The sequence below is a fragment of the Tachysurus fulvidraco genome, chromosome 17, assembly GCF_022655615.1.
Source record: "Tachysurus fulvidraco isolate hzauxx_2018 chromosome 17, HZAU_PFXX_2.0, whole genome shotgun sequence".
Classification (NCBI taxonomy): domain Eukaryota; kingdom Metazoa; phylum Chordata; class Actinopteri; order Siluriformes; family Bagridae; genus Tachysurus; species Tachysurus fulvidraco.
The window spans coordinates 6970058-6987861 of NC_062534.1; the positions used below are offsets into that span (position 1 = coordinate 6970058).

Genomic DNA, 17804 nt, shown 5'->3' on the forward strand with positions numbered 1-17804 from the left:
TCTCTCTCTCTCTCTCTCTCTCTCTGTGCTCTCTCTTTCTCTCTCACATATGTGCTCTCTCTCTCCCTCTCTCTCTTGTGTGTGCTCTCTCTTTCTCTCTCTCACGTGTGTGTGCTCTCTCTTTCGCTCCCTCTCTCTCTCATGTGTGTGCTCTCTCTCTCTCTCACGTGTGTGCTCTCTCTCTCTCTCTCTCTCTCTCTCTCTCTCTCTCTCTCTCTCCCTCTCTCTTGTGTGTGCTCTCTCTTTCTCTCTCTCTCTCACGTGTCTGCTCTCTCTTTCGCTCCCTCTCTCTCTCACGTGTGTGCTCTCTCTCTCTCTCATTTGTGTGCTCTCTCTCTCTCTCTCTCTCTCTCTCTCTCCCCCTCTCTCGTGTGTGTGCTCTCTCTCTCCCTCTCTCTCTCTCTCATGTGTGTGCTCTCTCTCTCTCTCTCTCTCACGTGTGTGTGCTCTCTCTCTCTCTCTCTCTCTCTCACGTGTGTGTGCTCTCTCTCTCTCTCACGTGTGTGCTCTCTCTCTCTCTCACGTGTGTGCGCTCTCTCTCTCTCTGTCTCTCCCACTCTCTCGTGTGTGCTCTCTCTCTCACTCTCACGTGTGTGTGCTCTCTCTCTCTCACGTGTGTGCGCTCTCTCTCTCTCTGTCTCTCCCTCTCTCTCTTGTGTGTGTGCTCTCTCTCTCTCACTCTCACGTGTGTGTGCTCTCTCTCTCTCACGTGTGTGCTCTCTCTCTCTCTCACGTGTGCTCTCTCTCTCTCTCTCTCTCTCTCCCTCTCTCTCGTGTGTGTGCTCTCTCTCTCTCTCACGTGTGTGTGCTCTCTCTCTCTCTCTCCCTCTCTCTCTCGTGTGTGCTCTCTCTCTCTCTCTCTCTCTCTCTCTCTCTCTCTCTCTCTCTCTCTCTCTCACGTGTGTGTGTGTTCTATTTTTGAAGTTTTATTACCTGTATACAACTGCTGTTCCTGTTCAGGAAATTTCCCTTCACGCCACTGGGGGCGCTAGTCTGTCTGTGTCTGCAGTCTCTCACAGACGTGGAAGCCAAACAAAACAAACATTAAAAGGAAGCGGAAGTACATGCTGGTATCGTGGTATCGCTTTATGTGTTAGCGTTTTATTTCAGCAGGAATTTAAAACTGACTTCATCGATTAATTCCGTCTCCGGGAAAATAATGATGCACAAAATGTGTGAGTTTCGAGCACCTGGTAAACTTTAATTAAATTTACTGTGTGGTTCGTATTACTACAGATGTAAAAAAATAGCTGCTTTACCTAACTATTACTGTGCTGGTCTGCAGGTGGTGGGATTAGGGTTTTATCCGAGTTCAGAAAGTTCAAATCAAATTTGTATTAACTAATGAACTCAATCGTGTCGATATAATTTTAATTTCAAGAGCAAAAAATCAGTCAACAAGTGTGTACATGTCTGCATGCATGTGTATTGCACTGTGTGCCCATGTGGGAACCAGTCAGGGTTCGATTCACCGGTTGACTCACCGATTTTTGACTGAGTTGATTCTCCTGAACCAGTTGATTCTCCTGAACCAGTTGATTCTCCTGAACCAGTTGATTCTCCTGAACCAGTTGATTCTCCTGAACCAGTTGACTCAGCTGATTCTCCCTAATCAGCTGACTCACCTGATTCACCCGATTCACTCGATTCACTGATGGTGGTATTGAGCATAGACAGTAAGCTAAATCGGTTAACCGGCCATTTTTTCGGTAAGATGTTTATTGCAGTGTTGACAGCTCTTTTCCTGGGTCTGCTACTTTGTAATGCTTGCTAAAAAAAAGTCTCCAGACTACACTGTTTCTTGGTCATGATCATGTTACATGAAGGAAGATATTCAGAAAGCATACAATAATATTTACTATATGGTTGAACAGAAAATTGTGTAAAGAAATTACTTCGCATGTTTAACAGAATTCTATTATTTCTATCTAGAATGCAGAAAAACGAAGAAGTTTTCACAATTATTTCCGAAAAACACCTGGATGAAATGGTTACCTCCATGATCATTTTAGTAAGTTCACCAAGGTAATAACGGGACTTTAAAACAATGCCGGCAGAAGTTTATGAATGTTTCAAAGTTTTGTTGAATCATGCACAAACCAATAGCTTTAAAGTTTGACCTCTCTCAAAATGCAGATATAGCTGGAACTATCATTGAAAGACAAGAGAGAACTACATCTTTGAGCAAGTGGATTGTGTTAATCGCTTCACTGGATATGAACTGGACAGAGCACAGTCTGTGTCTGAATCCTGACAGTAGACTGGACAATTCATCGCTTCTCATCTGCTTCACTGTACTATTTACTGTAGGTCTAGACAGATTTCACTTAAATGAAAATTCAAGGTGTGATTACATGCAGAGAACAAATAACAAAAAAGTTAGTATAAGAATGTTCTACCTTTTTTCCAGAGATGTAGAAGAGTAGTTAGTGATGAAAACTGTATAATTACACATGCAAAATTTAGACATATACCTAATCGTATTGTTTTGTGTTTACATTTACATATATTTGTTGTATGCCATATGCAGCATTAGTCTATTTACAAATGTTACTATCAAAGGCAAAGTTTTTAGGTTTAATTTTGTTCTTGGCAGGTTAATGTAATTTCCTTTAGCTAAGCCTTCCAGTGGTTGATTATGTACTGCCTCCATATTATACAGCTTTAATGAAGTATTTTTAATTTCATGTTGCTTATATATGTGAAATCAAGCTTAATTAATGAAATTAAGATGCAGTTCAGGGTAACAAAATCAGCTGTTCATTTGTAGTAAAATTCCTTTATCTCCTTTATCTTTTCATGACATTTTAGCTCCCCTGATGGCTAGTGGTGATTCAGGTGATGACTTCTCTCTGACTCCACCCACTTCAGGGAAGACAACGAAGAAGAAACATAGATTACCTGAAATCTGGCCCCAAAATGAACACTGTCAGGAGACTGACAATACATCAGATGGAAAGGAGTCACCAACAGAGCAGGCAGATGGTCAGAGAAGGACGTATAGCTATATGAGCCCAATTAGCAGTGATGCAGATGACATTCCTCAAAAGTCACAGAGAAGACATCATGCTAAACAGGGCAAGAGTCAGTCTATGAAGAGTTCGCACAAAGAAAAGCCTAAAAGAAGAGGAAGCATCAAAAAGACACAGAACTGTAGTGATCTCAGTCCACCCAAGAGTGATTCTGAGCCGGATGAGTACATTTCAGAAGTGTCACAGATGAAAAAGGGTCAGGCAAGAAAGGAAATTATGAAGTCACCAAAGGGTTCAGACCAGGTAGCCAAAAATGGTATTAATGAGAAGGCAAAATCTAGAAAGCGACATGCCAGTAGAAATGTTTCAACAGACAATGATTCTGAAACGTTCTCTGATAAGTTGACAAAGATTGCACCCATGTCTAGAAAGTCACAAGGAAAGTGTAGAGTGTCTACCGAGAAAGCTGAGAGAGTAGAATGCATATCATCTGACTTGGAGAGCAACAGAGTAAGGAGTTTTAGAATGTCTGAGGATGAAGACGCTAGACACGATGGAGAGCACCAAGCCAAAAACAGCGCCGGAGAATTCCATCGAAGAATCAAGCACAGACATTCAGATTCTGAATCCTCTGACACTGAAGATGATGACATGGAGGAGAAGCCAAAAATGCGGCGTGTCAGAGTAACTCCGAAGCAGAAGGATCAAGGTTTAAAAATGTTAGTTGGAAAGTCTGATCTCGTGGAGCAGCCCACTGAAGGCTCATCAAGTAAACCTCGGCTTAAGAAAATAGAGGGACAGGGCTCTCGTAAAGCTGTTCCTATTGAGTGTGAAATATGCGGCCGCAGCATCCGGTGCAAAGCCATATTAGAGAGGCACATGCTCACACACACAGGAGAGAAGCCGTTTGAATGTGATGAATGCGGCAAGCACTACACCAGCAGCTCCAACCTGCGCATCCACCAGCTCAGCCACAGCGGCAAGATGGACTACGTTTGTAACGAGTGTGGCCAGAAGTTCACTCACTTGCCATATCTGAAAAGACACCTGTTGAGGCACTCGGGGAAGAAGATGCACATTTGTGAACACTGCGGCAAAGGCTTTATCCAAAAATACCACCTTTTGCGTCACATAATGGTTCACACTAGGCAAATGCCGCATGTCTGTGACAAGTGTGGCATGAGCTTCAACCGTACAGACTACCTGAATCTACACCTGCGCAATGTCCACCTGATCGACAGTAACACACCCAAGGCAAAGGCAGAAAAACTTTACAAGTGTGAGACATGTAATAAATCCCTTGGCAGCCACACTTCGCTGGAAACACACAAACGCGTACACACAGGGGCCAAGCCGTATACATGTATTGTATGCTCTCGCCAGTTCAAACAGTCAAGTCACCTGTATTCCCACATGTTCACACACTCCAGTGAGAAGCCACATGCATGTAACCTCTGTGAGCTGAAATTCACGCGAAAAAGCTACCTGCGAAAGCACAAAGAAAGGATGCACACTGGAGCTGGTGATGCACAAAGTTCCTGACTGTTTTTACAGTATGGTCTGCCTTGCGAATGCTCGACAATTTGAAAAGATTACGTGAATCCACATTTACAGACTCAAAACAACCCTAGAGAAAGTGACAAGGCAGGTACAGTATATACTTATTCATAGGGATTTAATGTATGTGAAAATTGGAAAGGTGCAAATACTTTTTATCCTTTCCATTACAAAGTAGCCAGTTTTAGGCAAAGGTTAGAACTTGCCGGTACCAGCACGGCCTCGTAGTGACTTGAGCTCCTGTGTTTAGTCATTTACTTTACATTATTTTTGTGAAAAACTGTATTTATTTAAAGAAAAAAAAATCAGTTTACAACAAACAGATGAAAAACCAATTAGAATATACAGTATGATAGTTTATTACAGTAAGTATAGAAGTGATGGTCTATTACAGCAGTAAGGAGTTGTTAGGTATTGCAGAGGTGGACAAAACCAATTTTTTCTTCCTTTTTCCCCCCAATTTTGAAAGTGTTTGGTTATGCCCCATGCGTATGAGCTGGATATATATAGTATCCAGTACAGATAAGGCTTATACATTCTCTTTGTCATTTATTTTTTTATAATAAAGTCATTGTATACAACTGTACAGCACAATTTCTTTTAGCATACTTTTTGTCCTGCAGAGAGCAGCATAATGACACAAATGCATTTCTCTATGTGAAGTCATACAAATGTTGTATGTTTTCATATACACCACCTTTTCCGCACTCTATGTTGTAAAGACCCAAAGACTAGACCGTTCTGTGGATTCAGCATGTTAGTCGTCTCTTTTAAATCCTAGACAAGATTTAAACTCAGTATAATAATGACGAGTCATATTCGGAGATAGATATTAACGAATAATAATCATTTTGTCCAAAACATTCATAAACACAAGACAGTTCATTGGCATACACATGAAAATAGCTGATTCTTTATACCCCCACAGTACTCCATTCTAATCAGTACACTTTAGGTTAGCATTTATTTGTCAATAACAGAACAGAGGTTAATCGTATTCCCTTTATGTGCATGCATTTATGTTACATTTGTATTTATATTATATATTCGATGCACCAATCCTACTTAAGAGGTGTTTTCAGCTTTGGCCCGCTGAGCTGCTTGACGCCGGCAGTGCATGTAAACATAGATAGGATGGATAAAGGCCAGGCAACTCAGGATGGTCAGAGCTACATTCACCTGTGGTAGAGGACAACACATCAACATGAACTCTTCAGATCATTTCAACACACAAACATGAAAACTGTGTCCTTTTCATCGAAGGCACTTTAATTCTTATTTTGCTTATTCCAAATTAGAATTAAATTGATGTTTTGGATTGTTTTCTATTTATTATGAGATGTGTTCATGTAGTCTGCTCCAGCCAAGCGTGTGAACATGAAGAAGTGTGCAAGTGAAAGGGAAATGTGTGACTCACAGCAAATGGGTCTCCATTCAGAGGTCCATTGATGATTTCGAAGCAGGGATACTGTAGGAGTGACACCACTGCTGAGAGTGCCATGAATGTTCCATACAGCTTTCCAAAATGTGCAGGAGGGAACCTTTACAGACGCAGTGGGTTACAGGTGAAGTACAAAAAAAAAGTTTGAGTTTCATTCCACAAACTGACAGGACAAGTATACAATATAAACAAGCAAAGATATATAATGTAAATATATAAATAAACCGACATAATGAAATGCGGCAGTAGTGTAGTATGTAAAACATTATTGCACATTATTACTGTACTTTTTATATGCTATTACTCTGTATCTCCTTCCAGACTGTAGAGGGAAGAACAGATGAGGTCCAGAGTGTGTGGGATCTACTAAGATGCAGTATTAAGTGTCTAATTCATACACACAAGTATTCAGTTTTTAAGCAGAGCTTCTGTCTTTGTTGTTTGTGTGTGTATTAAGCTCCCATGAGACCTGTACATCTTTACACTGCTGCTATATTCAGTACAATTATTGTGTAATAAGAAGACTTTTTGTTAGATCATTTTAGGTTAAGGCGAAAATTCAAGTTGTTTTTTTTTTTTTTATAATATTTTCCAAGAAACTTTAGATTTTACTGTTAGTTGTGCGTTTAATATTAGCTTGTTTAAAAGCATAAACCTTTTCAAAAAAAAAAACTATGTACCAACAACATATACTTTGTGGAGGCTCTGAGCTGAATCGGGCTCAAGTTTGCACATAAATACAGTCAATGCAGGAAATTTACTGTATAATACCAAACAATAATCTTCACTAGTAGATTAGTGATATCACAGTGTCTGAGAAAAGTACACTGGGCTTGAGGAGATCATGGGACGATGAACAATAGGAAGAAATTTGAATGGATTTGAGCATTTCAACATTAAGAGGAAAACTTCTTTCTTCTGTCTTCAGATTAACTGTTTAATAGCTTACTGTGTGTTTATGTTTAAAATGGCACAAGGACTAAATCAATTCAAATGTCAAACACAACCAAAAGAGACTCAAAAAAAAACCAAAAAAAAAACCCCAACTAATCGTACCTACTGTACGTGTCCTTTAATACACTGTATTTATAATCTGATAGAAATAGCGCACATGCTCAGTGTGTAAATCTGGACTTACGCCACACTGATGAATGCTGCGTTCCCTCCATACAGGAAGGATCTATTGAGAACCTGTAGTACAAAGGTGAGGTACTGGAGGGGTAGTACAGGAATGGCAGCACACAGGGAGAAGAACACACACTGCACCACTGTCACAAACAGAGACAATATTGCTGCATTTAGGTCTGCTTCACTTTCACTCTGACCTGCAACACAAACACAGAAAGAGGAGAAAGTGTATTAATTCATTGGTGTCTATAAAATATACGTGTGCTAGTGTTATATTTTAAAAAAAATATTTAAAAAGCTGCTAACACAGTATACAAAATAAAGTTATTTTATTTTAAGATTTTACAATAATGAATACACTAATACACTGATAAAATATTTTAGCAAGCAAATTGGTAAGTATTAAACCTGACTGAATACTTTTATGTGAAAGTTTATAACGATAATATGATTATTACGTAGTAATAATAATAATAATAATAATAATAATAAATTAAAAAAACAGTTATCTAACACTTAAAGGTGGGGTCTCCTTGTTTAAAAGCCAATGCTGACATTTGAAATCCCCCTAACCCAAATGGGTCCCACCCCTGTTTTGATAGCTCCGCCCCACACATACACCAGACAAGTATAACCCAAGGATAACCCAGACAAGTATTATGGTGGAACCTGTTGGGGCAGCTGACCGAGGGTATATTTTTTATCAATAAATGAACTCAATGAGTTATACTAGGGTAATACAAATGTGTTTTTGTAGTACTGTCTGTTGTACCGTGAAAGGTTTATCACTGTTTCACACGTTAGACGTTCAGTTCTCTCCAGCACTGGAAAGCTGATCCTATATTAACACGTCCTTCTTCTTGCCTTATCGTAAGCCTTTCTTCGCTTTTTTTCTTTGTTTTTATCCTCCATGTCAATGTTAAAACACTTTCTGCTAATGTCACACATGCGCACTGAACACTCTATCAGCCCATATTGACAAGACACGCCTCTTTCTGCTCATTGGCTACACGTAAGTTTTGTTTTTGTTTTGTTTGGCGTCCTGACTCAGTTTTCTGACGCATTCTCAAACAACGGAGACCCCACCTTTAAGGAGATTTAAGTGCTGCCTAATATCATATGGAATAAGCACTTCTGAATAAATAAGGTTTGAGTCATGTTTTGTATGTGGTGAGAGAGCCTGATCTTTTCTGTGAGTGAATTTCAGAGACGAGGAGTGGTGCGACTAAATGCTCTAACGCCAATGGTGGTTAAAGTGGCAGGGTTTTTAATTAAGAAAGCGCGTATAAGTGAACTGTAAGTGAACAATCCTGACCTTTTTCCCTGGGTTTGTTTTTATTCCGGTCCATAATGAGCCCATTCCAGGGGGCACACAATATCCCACACAGCTGGGTGAAGGCAAATGCATTTGTGTATGTGCTCACTAAGGAAAAAGGTTCAACAGAATTAAACAGTTAGAATATTTGTTGACGTGAGCGTTCGTGTGTGTGTGTTTGTGTGTGTGTGTGTGTGTGTGTGTGTGTGTGTGTGTGTGTGTGTGTGTGTGTGTGTGTGTGTGTGTGTGTGTGTACGTGTACCGAGGCTGGGGACACCAGCTGTTAAGTGGTTGAGAAAGGGGTTAAGAGTCCCAATGAACAAGTAGTGTCTAAGCTGCATGATTGACAACCACAGAAGATGCCATAAGAAGAACCAAGATAAGATGCAGCTTTTGAAACTTCGCTCTGAAAGACACAATTGAATTGAACATCATTAATTTTGTTTTTGAACATGAGACAATGCTTAGACATTTCCTAATTATAGAGGCATTCTTCAATAGATAACTTAAGAAGTATTATTGAGTCTCTCTTCACCTGAAGTGACTGGATTGTTGGTGTTGGTAGATTTGTCTGTGTTAGCTGGAGTCTCTGTAGCCTCATAATTCTTGATGTTGTCCTTGCCACTTACTTTTTCTGACTCACTAGAAGTCTGAGCATTCCCACATCTCAGCCTGCAATATAAAACGAAACACTGAAATTGATTATATTATGCAATCTAGCATTTTATAGAAAACTTCCTAATAGAAATAAAACTTATATCAACACGATGCTTTACAAATATAAGGTGTGTTTAAAGGTGTGTATCAAGTGTTCAGGAGCAGGTCACATTTATTAACACAGAAATTCTGGCCAGATCAGGCTGCATTTGTGAAACAATTTGATGCAGTATTAAATAACAAATGTTTTTTAAAAAATTACTTCGTAATTATTACAGGTGTGTACAAACAAAAATAATTGCAGGATCAAATGGAAGCTGTAATTGGCTAAATATTTTTTTAGAAAGTGGGCGATATATTGAGAGATACACCTTAGAAACAAGAGCTTCAAGACATGATCAATCAAAACTTTTTTTGGCATTTGTGGTTTACCCATAGGTGTAATTCTCAGGGAGAGGGAAGGGTATGTGGCTGCGAGGCATCAGTAGGAAGGTGCGAATAATATGAATGACACTGCAACAGGACAAGAAGATAAGCGAGTAACGGAGGGACACTCCATCTTCATAAAGAAGCTAAGGGGGAAAAAAAGCCCACATCATCATCTTCATTTTCACAGTATCATGTGATATCAGATTATCACAACATTTTACATCACACAATTTCATCATGTACTGTATATGTATATATTTTGTACCTTGACAATAAGGAAGACAGCTGAGGAAGAGTCAAAGGCTCCATTATATAGAGTGATGACAGTGGACCGATGGGATCCGAAGAGATTTCCCACCTGGAGAGCAAGTTTAAATTGTGTGTATGGGAGTGTGATTGTGCTAAGAGAGAACAGCTAATCATCATGATCTTATAGGACCCAAGCACTGTATGAAATGGTGTGTGACCTTTTGGACTTATTCTTTCTTCAACAACACTATTAAAGCACTGCTCATTCAAATGATATACTAAAATCTAATTTTTATTTTGGTCACATACCCCATCATACAGTACTTTATAGGGTTAAATGATTATGTTTGATTGTCCGTGTCATAAAAATAAAATGAAATAGAATAAACTAGAATACCTGCTGACAAAAGGTCTACGACAGGAGCTCATTGATTGTAAGAAGGGAGATTAAAATGGAAAAATTTAGCTGATCTCAAGGATTTCATTATTTTGTAATCAAATGGCAAAAAATTGTAACTCCATCTGATGTAATAGAATCCAGAGCTAGCAAAAGACAAAAACTAGCCTGCTCACAAGTACGAACAAATAAATGAGAAAAGTGTTTGGAAGTTTTATAGACAAAACCTAATGAGGACAATTTTGAGCTACCAAAATGAATGAGTTGACATGCCTTTATTTGTTAGCTACAAATTGAGAAAATTAATAAAATTGATTAAATATCTATCTATCTATCTATCTATCTATCTATCTATCTATCTATCTATCTATCTATCTATCTATCTATCTATCTATCTATCTAATGTTACTGTTTTAACTAAGGGAGGTTTATATAAGCTATTACTATATAAACTAGGTATTGTATGGCACAAATAAATGTTCTGAACGCTGAGAAAAAAATTATTAAGAACGATTGATTCAGATAATCTAACTTTTTTGGGGAATTAAAATTAATAAAAGTATGATAAAAGTAATACCTGCATATTAGTGATTAAGAAAAGAATTCCTCCAACAGCAATAAGAGCCAGAGCAGGGTAGAGAATGACTGACAGTGCTGAAAGAGAGGAGAGATTTTACTGCTCACAATTCTCAATACACAAAGTCTGTGATTTCCAGTAAACATAAAACAAATCTACACATCCATGTTAAAATTAGAAAAGGATGTGTACACTTACTCTATGAGGATATTATCCATTTTTATTTTTTTCCCTAGAATGATTAAAGGTTTTTATCATTCCCTGGAATGATAAAAGGTTCTGACATGATTTATAATGATGGGTGTGTAGACTTTTTTTATCTATTGCACAAGCACACAGGTTATATGTTGTACAGTGTTGTGTGGATTAATGTTATTCAAGCCTTTGGGTCAGTTCCAAATGATCGACTCCATGGACATCAAGCATCGCGTTAGTTCAGGCAGGCCACGCAGTAAGCTGCATCAGCTGCTAATCAGCTGTCCACAAGGCGCACCAATCCAGCACGACTTCCGTAATTTCCCTCCTTTAAATCCTCGCCTTTGAGCGCACCTACGCATCACCGCTGCTGCGATCCAACACCCTCCTCCATCCTCGACTCCTCCAGAAAGAACCTGTCGCCAGCGCCGATTAAATTCTATACGTAAAAAATTCGCACCTCCCGCACATTTCGGTTCTGATTCTGAGCTGTAATGAGGGGGTCTATTCATTCCCCAGCTCTGCCTCCCCGCCCCGTCCGGACAGGCGCGTGGGAAAATTCTCCCAGAACAGATCCATTCCGCCAACACTAACTGTATGCTCACTAACCTTCACTTACGAAGTGGTCCTGACTGAACTTTGGTTCTCCAGCAAGGGCTTTGCCAATTGTGCTCATTCTGTTTTAACTGTTACATGTACAGTATTTCTCTTACAAATATTGAGATTTCTCTTGGAACTGAATGTTATTTGTCAATGAGCATCCCAGGAATAAGTTAAATCCTATAAAATCTGAAAAGCGAAGCCTCACCAGCATTTGAGAAGGCTATCATCAAGGTCCCGGTCGTGTAGATAGATCTAAAGTAGAGAAAGCACAATAAGAAAAAGAAACATGCAGTGCATTTAGATTAGAGTGAGGTGGTAAGAATAAGGGGCACTGCCTACTATTAGTGTATTAGTATAATTACATAAATTCCAGTAATTAAAGTAATTACTCATTTTCTTGTCATTTTCTGAACCCTCAAATTATACTCCATTAGTGCCACAACTTTGTTAAAAAAAAACTCTCAGTCTCTTAGTGTTTCTTGAGCTACGCGTACTGTATCTCTCCTCTGAGCTACATGGCTCCAGCTACTGTACATTATATGGCTGATCCAGTTACCCAGCTTGCATTGGTCTAAACACACACACTTCACTGCATGCATATTTCTTTACACAGGGCAAATAAAACATTGAACCCTAAGTGCACAAACACAGCATACATAACTGCTATTAGGTTACTAAATCAGTGTACATAATACCGTTAATCAATACTTTTTTTTTTGCTCCCTCTGGTTAATCCAAGGCAAACAAAATGTACTAATCATTTCTCTCCTCTGCTTGCACCTTCACTCCCAAGAAAAGAATTCAAACAATTTCTAAATCTCTCCTCATGTCTCTTGTTATAAATTACATTTCTGATTTCTGGCAGAGATTTAGCACCTTGCAATCTAGAAAGAACTCCATGAACCATAATCAGAATGAACTCCATGAGCAGACTAACTGAGACCAATCTTATGAATGAAATGTCATTTGTAAAATGTTTTAAATGATCCCTTTTTTCGCTATTTTCAAATGGTTGAAATAAAGTGTAAAGAATTTTACGCATGTGCATTTGGTCACGGTTCAAGCATAAAATACCAATTAGCCCCCATTCTTGGTGGTAACATTCATTGTGTCACAAATGTCTGTCAAGATAGCTTGAAATACCAGATGGGACTGCCTTTGAACATGCAACTTAATATTTCTCTTTGTTTGTGTGATTGTTAAAAGCATATGAAACATGATTCATCTATCCATCTATTTTCTGTACTGCTTATCCTAAACATGGTCGCAAGGAACCTGAAGCCTACCCCACTGTTCTTGGTGCACAAAACGGGGGAAACACTGGATAGGGTGCCAGTCAATTGAGGACACATACATAATCATTCACACACTACAGGCATGTCTTTAGACTGGAGGAGGAACCCTATAAACAAGAGGCAAGCTCTGTGCAGACAGAAAGGAGGTGCTAACCACCAAGCCAACATACATTTTTATTCTTAAAAGGGCCGGTTTGGGTGTAGACCTTTATTGGAATGAGAACCCAAACCTACATGACAGCCCTTTATTATTGCAAAAGAAAACCTGTCACTTTAGTTTTGCTCTATATAGCATGTAAAATGTGTGTACAAATATGTGAAATCTGACGTTTTAAAATGGTGTAAGACAAATTATAACAAATCCATTTGTTATAATGTAGCATTAAGTTCCAGTGTGGTGGTCTGTCAATGATTCTTATGAATAAACATTGTATTTCATCAACATTACTTTTAATACTGGCTCAAGGTTTTATTGTGAAATTGGTTATTAATAAAAAAAAAATCTTTAAAATTATTAAAAAAAATGTATTATTCAAAAAAATCCATTTGACATGTTATGTCCTACAATTGTTGCATTATTGAGATTCAGGTGTTTTTTTTAATGATTTTAAAACAACATTGCAGTACTAAGCCTAAAATGATCAGAATTTACTGAACAATATTTTATGTTATACATTTTATTTCATTTTTACATTTCACAAAAACCACTGATTGCGTTTTAAAGTAGGACTCACATTCCTAGAAGTCTGGTTACCATGGTGCCAAAATAGTCAAATACGAAACCATTGGGTAGAGTCAAGAAGTTGTTCATGAATGAGGCGACAGTGAAGATAACGGAGAGCTGCTCATCCTGTTTAGCACATTCTAAGAAAATACACAGGACACAATAGGTCATGCTGGATATTAGTGTACTTGCATGGCAGTACTAAGTGTGTGTGTGTGTGTGTGTGTGTGTGTGTATGTGTGTGTGTGTGTGTTGTACCTTTGGTAATGTTCTCGTTTACTGTGCTGTTCACACACAAGTAGCTGAAGTAGCCATCACTTTTGAGCACAAATACCAGCGAGGCCCATCCAAAAAGAATGCCAGCGAAGCACAAACACTCGACCAGGCCTGAGACCAGTGTGAGCCAATAACACACTTTTGTTCCTGTGGCGACCATCCTGACACACTTTCAATCACGCAAGTTTCCCTTTTCCTTCCTCTCTTACTGTGTACTCCTATGAGAAGTAAAAACACAATAGTAAAATCAATTTTTTTTAAAAATTTTATAATAATACTTATACATTACAATAACACGTATAATAATATAAAATATATTAAGCCATATTTAAGAAAAACAATTATATGAATTTATATTTCAATTTGCAGTTATATTTAAATTTGCACATTTTTTTCATTGTACATACAACTGCCTTTATCCAATGTACATGTAACTGCCTTTAATTTTTCCACTGTACATACAACTGCCTTTATTATAAAGTATATGTGTCATGTCTTATAAAGATAATTTTGATTCTGATTCAATTATAAAGCTGTACTTTACCTATCGTACTGTCTGCACTGCTGAACATATAACCCGTCGATTCACTCTGCTACTATGGTCTTGGCTTTCCTCATCTTCGTTTATATAACCTGTTGATTCACTCTGCTATTGTGGTCTTGGCTCTCGTCGTCTTCATTTATATAAACTCTCTCTCCCTCATTTCCTCTCTTTCTCTAGATCCTCCTCTTCCCCTTTGCATGTTTTCACATCAGATTTGGGGAAAAAAAAAACATTTTGAAGGGAGTTACGTTTTTAATCTTCATGTGAGTACCTGCACATGTGGAGAGAAAAATGAAAAGTATTTTCTTATCTCTGAGGTACATAAAGTACATAAAGTGACTTTAAATGGAGCATGCTGTGCATAAATACACACAGAACAGGACATTGTGAAACAGGGTTTGAACAAATGCATCCCACACACTATACACACCAGAGGCAGGCAAGTGCCTAATGTGCAATTACAACTACAAACACAAAACTTCTTTGTGCGTTCAACTCTCATTTTAAAGCATTCTGTTTCTGATCAGGTCAACAATGTGAGGAAGGACATCTCTGATTTCTCCCCAATAGTTGTCATGTTTTAACTGCTTTATCTTTATATCGTCATTAGGTCAGGACTTTGTTTTCATTTTGTCTCCAAAAAGTTTTCATTTTGTTTTTCTTCAGCCATTCAGAGATGGACTTGTTGGTATGTTTTGGATCATTGTTCTGCTGCAGAACCTAAGTTTGCTTCAGCTTGAGGTCATGAACAGATGGCCACACATTGTCCTTCAGGATTTTTTGGTAAACAGCAGAATTCATGCTTCCATTTATCACAAGTCTTACACTACCACCAGAGCCGATCCTGACCTCCCTGGGGCCCTAAGCAAAATTCTGCTAAGGGGCCCTCATACCTGACCCATGACCCATTTGCCACACATTCACACTTGACACCCCACTGCTCCCAGTACAAACCTCCCTCCTTTTAAAGAAAGTTTGCTCCATCGCTCAGTCAAAGAGTAAAACAATACAGAATTGAATAAGGAATAAACAAATCTTTATTGAACAGAAAAATAGAATTTTAAGTTGAATATTAGCAATTGAATTTAAAGTGAATTTTCACATTAATAATATTAACAGAAAACAATAAAATATAACATATATATAACACAGCAATCCATTTTCAAATATACAATACTATTTATAATATGACTTGGCTCTTGGAATATTCAAATAGTGAATATTATGCAATAGCAGATATCAGCGTAAAATGTAATTCCTGATATCAAAAATATGGTAGAAATCACACTTAATATTTAAGTATTGAAAACTGAATTCTTGATATCAAAAATCCATATCATGTGAATGTATAAAAGCTAAAATAGCTTGCCATGCCTTATCACATGTGTTTTATATTATGCATGAGAGCAATACTTGATCCCTGATGGTTATTATTTACTGAGGGATGTGCATTCATATTGACCTGGCATTATGCCCACTCCAATGTAAATCCATTGGTTTCCATATTGCATTAACGTCGTTGTAACCTTGATTGAGAGACTATAAACATTGTCATTTAGGAGTGCTATCACGCTACTTTTTGTACTGGTCCCCACACAGATGTTGCTGCTGGAAAGCGCGAGTGTCATTTCGTGCACGATTGCACGCGCATATGAACGCATGTTTACGCGCGGCGATTATTCACGCAATAAATTGCTGTGTGACAGACAGACAAACAGACAGACCAAGAGATGCACTGGCAGCACTGCACAGCTAATTTAGCTAGTCAGATAGAGACTACAGACAGAATCAGGTCAACTTAACTTTACTGTTATTTGCTCTTGCTGAAATCAAACTTGTAGAGAACACAATTTACCTGATTGCTGTCCTCGCATTTCAGTCTCATTTTGTTTCTTTTTTCTCTTTTCATGGCCAGATGGCTAGCTCCGCTTCACATTGTCATCTAAACAGTAAACATTAACACGTGCTGTAAAATGAGTCAGGGGAGGCGGGGCCTTGCGTAATTTGCGGGGCCCTACGCAACTTGCGTAGTGAGCGTATAGGGCCGATCGGCTCTGACTACCACCACCATGTTTTACTGTTGTCTCCAGAATAAAAAAAAAATACGGCATTATAATTAAGCATTTTTTGTGACATTGGTATAAAACAATTAAATAATCATTGTAAAACAATACAAAAATAAAGAGAATAGTAAGCAATCTTCTCAATTTCTGAAAAACTGATAGAATATCCACTATATGACTGATATATTATTGCATGGTCACAGTTCCAATGACCTTCAAACACAAACTTGAACACTCAAACAGGTTCAGCTCTGATAAATGAGCACCACAGTCTGCGCAGCACATGGCAAGATCAATAATTATCCGATATGCAAGAAGAAATAAGCTACAGAATCTATATGTAATAGACCATTAACGATATATCACATTAAGCAGACAAAAATCTGAGATCCCTCTGAATTTTATAAAAAAAATTTTTGGAAATGAAAAGGTTTGCCTTTTGAAATATTTAAAACAAATAAATGGTAATATGTAATATTCAAAATTATGCAGTATATTCTGGGTCCCTAACACTTTTGCATAGAATTTTAAGTTTTCCTCAAATATTATTAATTTCTTTATAGCATGTGTGACACTACAGTTCATTTGATAAATCATCAGATGTTTTGTGGAGTTTAAATGTTTCCTAGTACATAACATTTTTTAAACAATTTACAACAATCATCCTGTTTAAAACGTGTAAACTTTTTAACTGGTTCATTTGTTTAAATTCATTATGTATAAATATATATACCATACTTTTGAGAATCACCAACAGCTGGAACCAAATTCCTTGTGTATGTCAACACACTTGGCCAATAAACCTGATTCTGATTCTGATTCTGCTAATGTAACTAATTATGAGTTCATATAACAATTAATTTAAGTAGCGGTTACTCATCTCACTTAAACTTTACCACTGTCATTGAAAAAATATGCATATAAACATTTCTTTCACCTTGTCATAACTTAAACAAACACTAATTATTATTATTACCCTTAAGACTATGTATACATTGTCAGATTTAACACCTCTTTCAATTCAATTCAGTTCAATTCAAATTTATTTATATAGCAATTTTAACAATGGACATTGTCTCAAAGCAGCTTTACAGAACATAAGAAACATAATACAAAAATTGATATTGTACAAAGATTAATATAACACAAAAATTCAAGATTATTAGACTTATATTTAAATGTGTTTGTATTTATCTTAGGCTACTGTAGAGAGGAAAAACTCCCTTAGATGGAAGAGGAAGAAACCTTGAGAGGAACCAGACTCAAAAGCCAACCTCACCCTCATTTGGGTGACACTGGAGAGTGTGATTATAAATACAGTCTGGCAATTGTGTATTGATTGGGGTTGTTGTCCTGAAATACCACATATAGTTGGCATCTCC

At 37.7% G+C, this 17804-nt stretch overlaps 2 protein-coding genes across 5 annotated transcripts; one reads left to right on the forward strand and one right to left on the reverse strand.

The window, feature by feature from the left end:
- Positions 1 to 1040: 1040 nt before the first annotated feature.
- LOC113647755 (zinc finger protein 37 homolog) lies at positions 1041 to 5115 on the forward strand. Of its 2 annotated transcripts, none has more exons than XM_047802409.1 (4): positions 1041 to 1173; positions 1933 to 2025; positions 2137 to 2306; positions 2812 to 5115. In XM_047802409.1, exon 4 carries the CDS (start codon positions 2820 to 2822, stop codon positions 4512 to 4514), a length of 1695 nt encoding a protein of 564 aa, XP_047658365.1. In that variant the 5' UTR covers positions 1041 to 1173; positions 1933 to 2025; positions 2137 to 2306; positions 2812 to 2819; the 3' UTR covers positions 4515 to 5115. The 2 variants fall into 2 exon arrangements, with proteins under 2 accessions (XP_047658365.1, XP_047658366.1); XM_047802410.1 differs by having other exon boundaries at positions 1933 to 2011.
- slc43a3b (solute carrier family 43 member 3b) lies at positions 4865 to 17188 on the reverse strand. 3 transcript variants are annotated; one of them, XM_027154669.2, is made up of 14 exons: positions 17161 to 17188; positions 14360 to 14630; positions 13798 to 14033; positions 13550 to 13679; positions 11726 to 11772; positions 10723 to 10799; positions 9765 to 9857; positions 9503 to 9642; positions 8949 to 9085; positions 8676 to 8819; positions 8414 to 8521; positions 7109 to 7295; positions 5947 to 6070; positions 4865 to 5708 (listed from the first exon to the last, which is right to left on the reverse strand). In XM_027154669.2, exons 3-14 carry the CDS (start codon positions 13973 to 13975, stop codon positions 5595 to 5597), a joined length of 1479 nt encoding a protein of 492 aa, XP_027010470.1. In that variant the 5' UTR covers positions 13976 to 14033; positions 14360 to 14630; positions 17161 to 17188; the 3' UTR covers positions 4865 to 5594. The 3 variants fall into 3 exon arrangements, with proteins under 3 accessions (XP_027010470.1, XP_027010469.1, XP_027010471.1); XM_027154668.2 differs by lacking the exon at positions 17161 to 17188 and adding an exon at positions 16215 to 16301; XM_027154670.2 differs by lacking the exon at positions 17161 to 17188 and adding an exon at positions 16215 to 16286 and having other exon boundaries at positions 14360 to 14550.
- Positions 17189 to 17804: the final 616 nt, after the last annotated feature.

What these genes read in the sequence shown, in the direction of transcription:
- LOC113647755 (XM_047802409.1), top strand. Translation starts at nt 2,820, where the DNA reads ATGGCTAGTGGTGATTCAGGTGATGACTTCTCTCTGACTCCACCCACT.
- slc43a3b (XM_027154669.2), bottom strand. Translation starts at nt 13,975, where the DNA reads ATGGTCGCCACAGGAACAAAAGTGTGTTATTGGCTCACACTGGTCTCA. An exon ending in CCTGAGAATTACACCTATGG is followed by an intron (nt 9,086 to 9,502) that starts GTAAACCACAAA and finishes TTTATATTGCAG; the next exon opens with GCTGAGATGTGGGAATGCTC. An exon ending in AAACAAACCCAGGGAAAAAG is followed by an intron (nt 7,296 to 8,413) that starts GTCAGGATTGTT and finishes TTTGTGTTGCAG; the next exon opens with GTCAGAGTGAAAGTGAAGCA.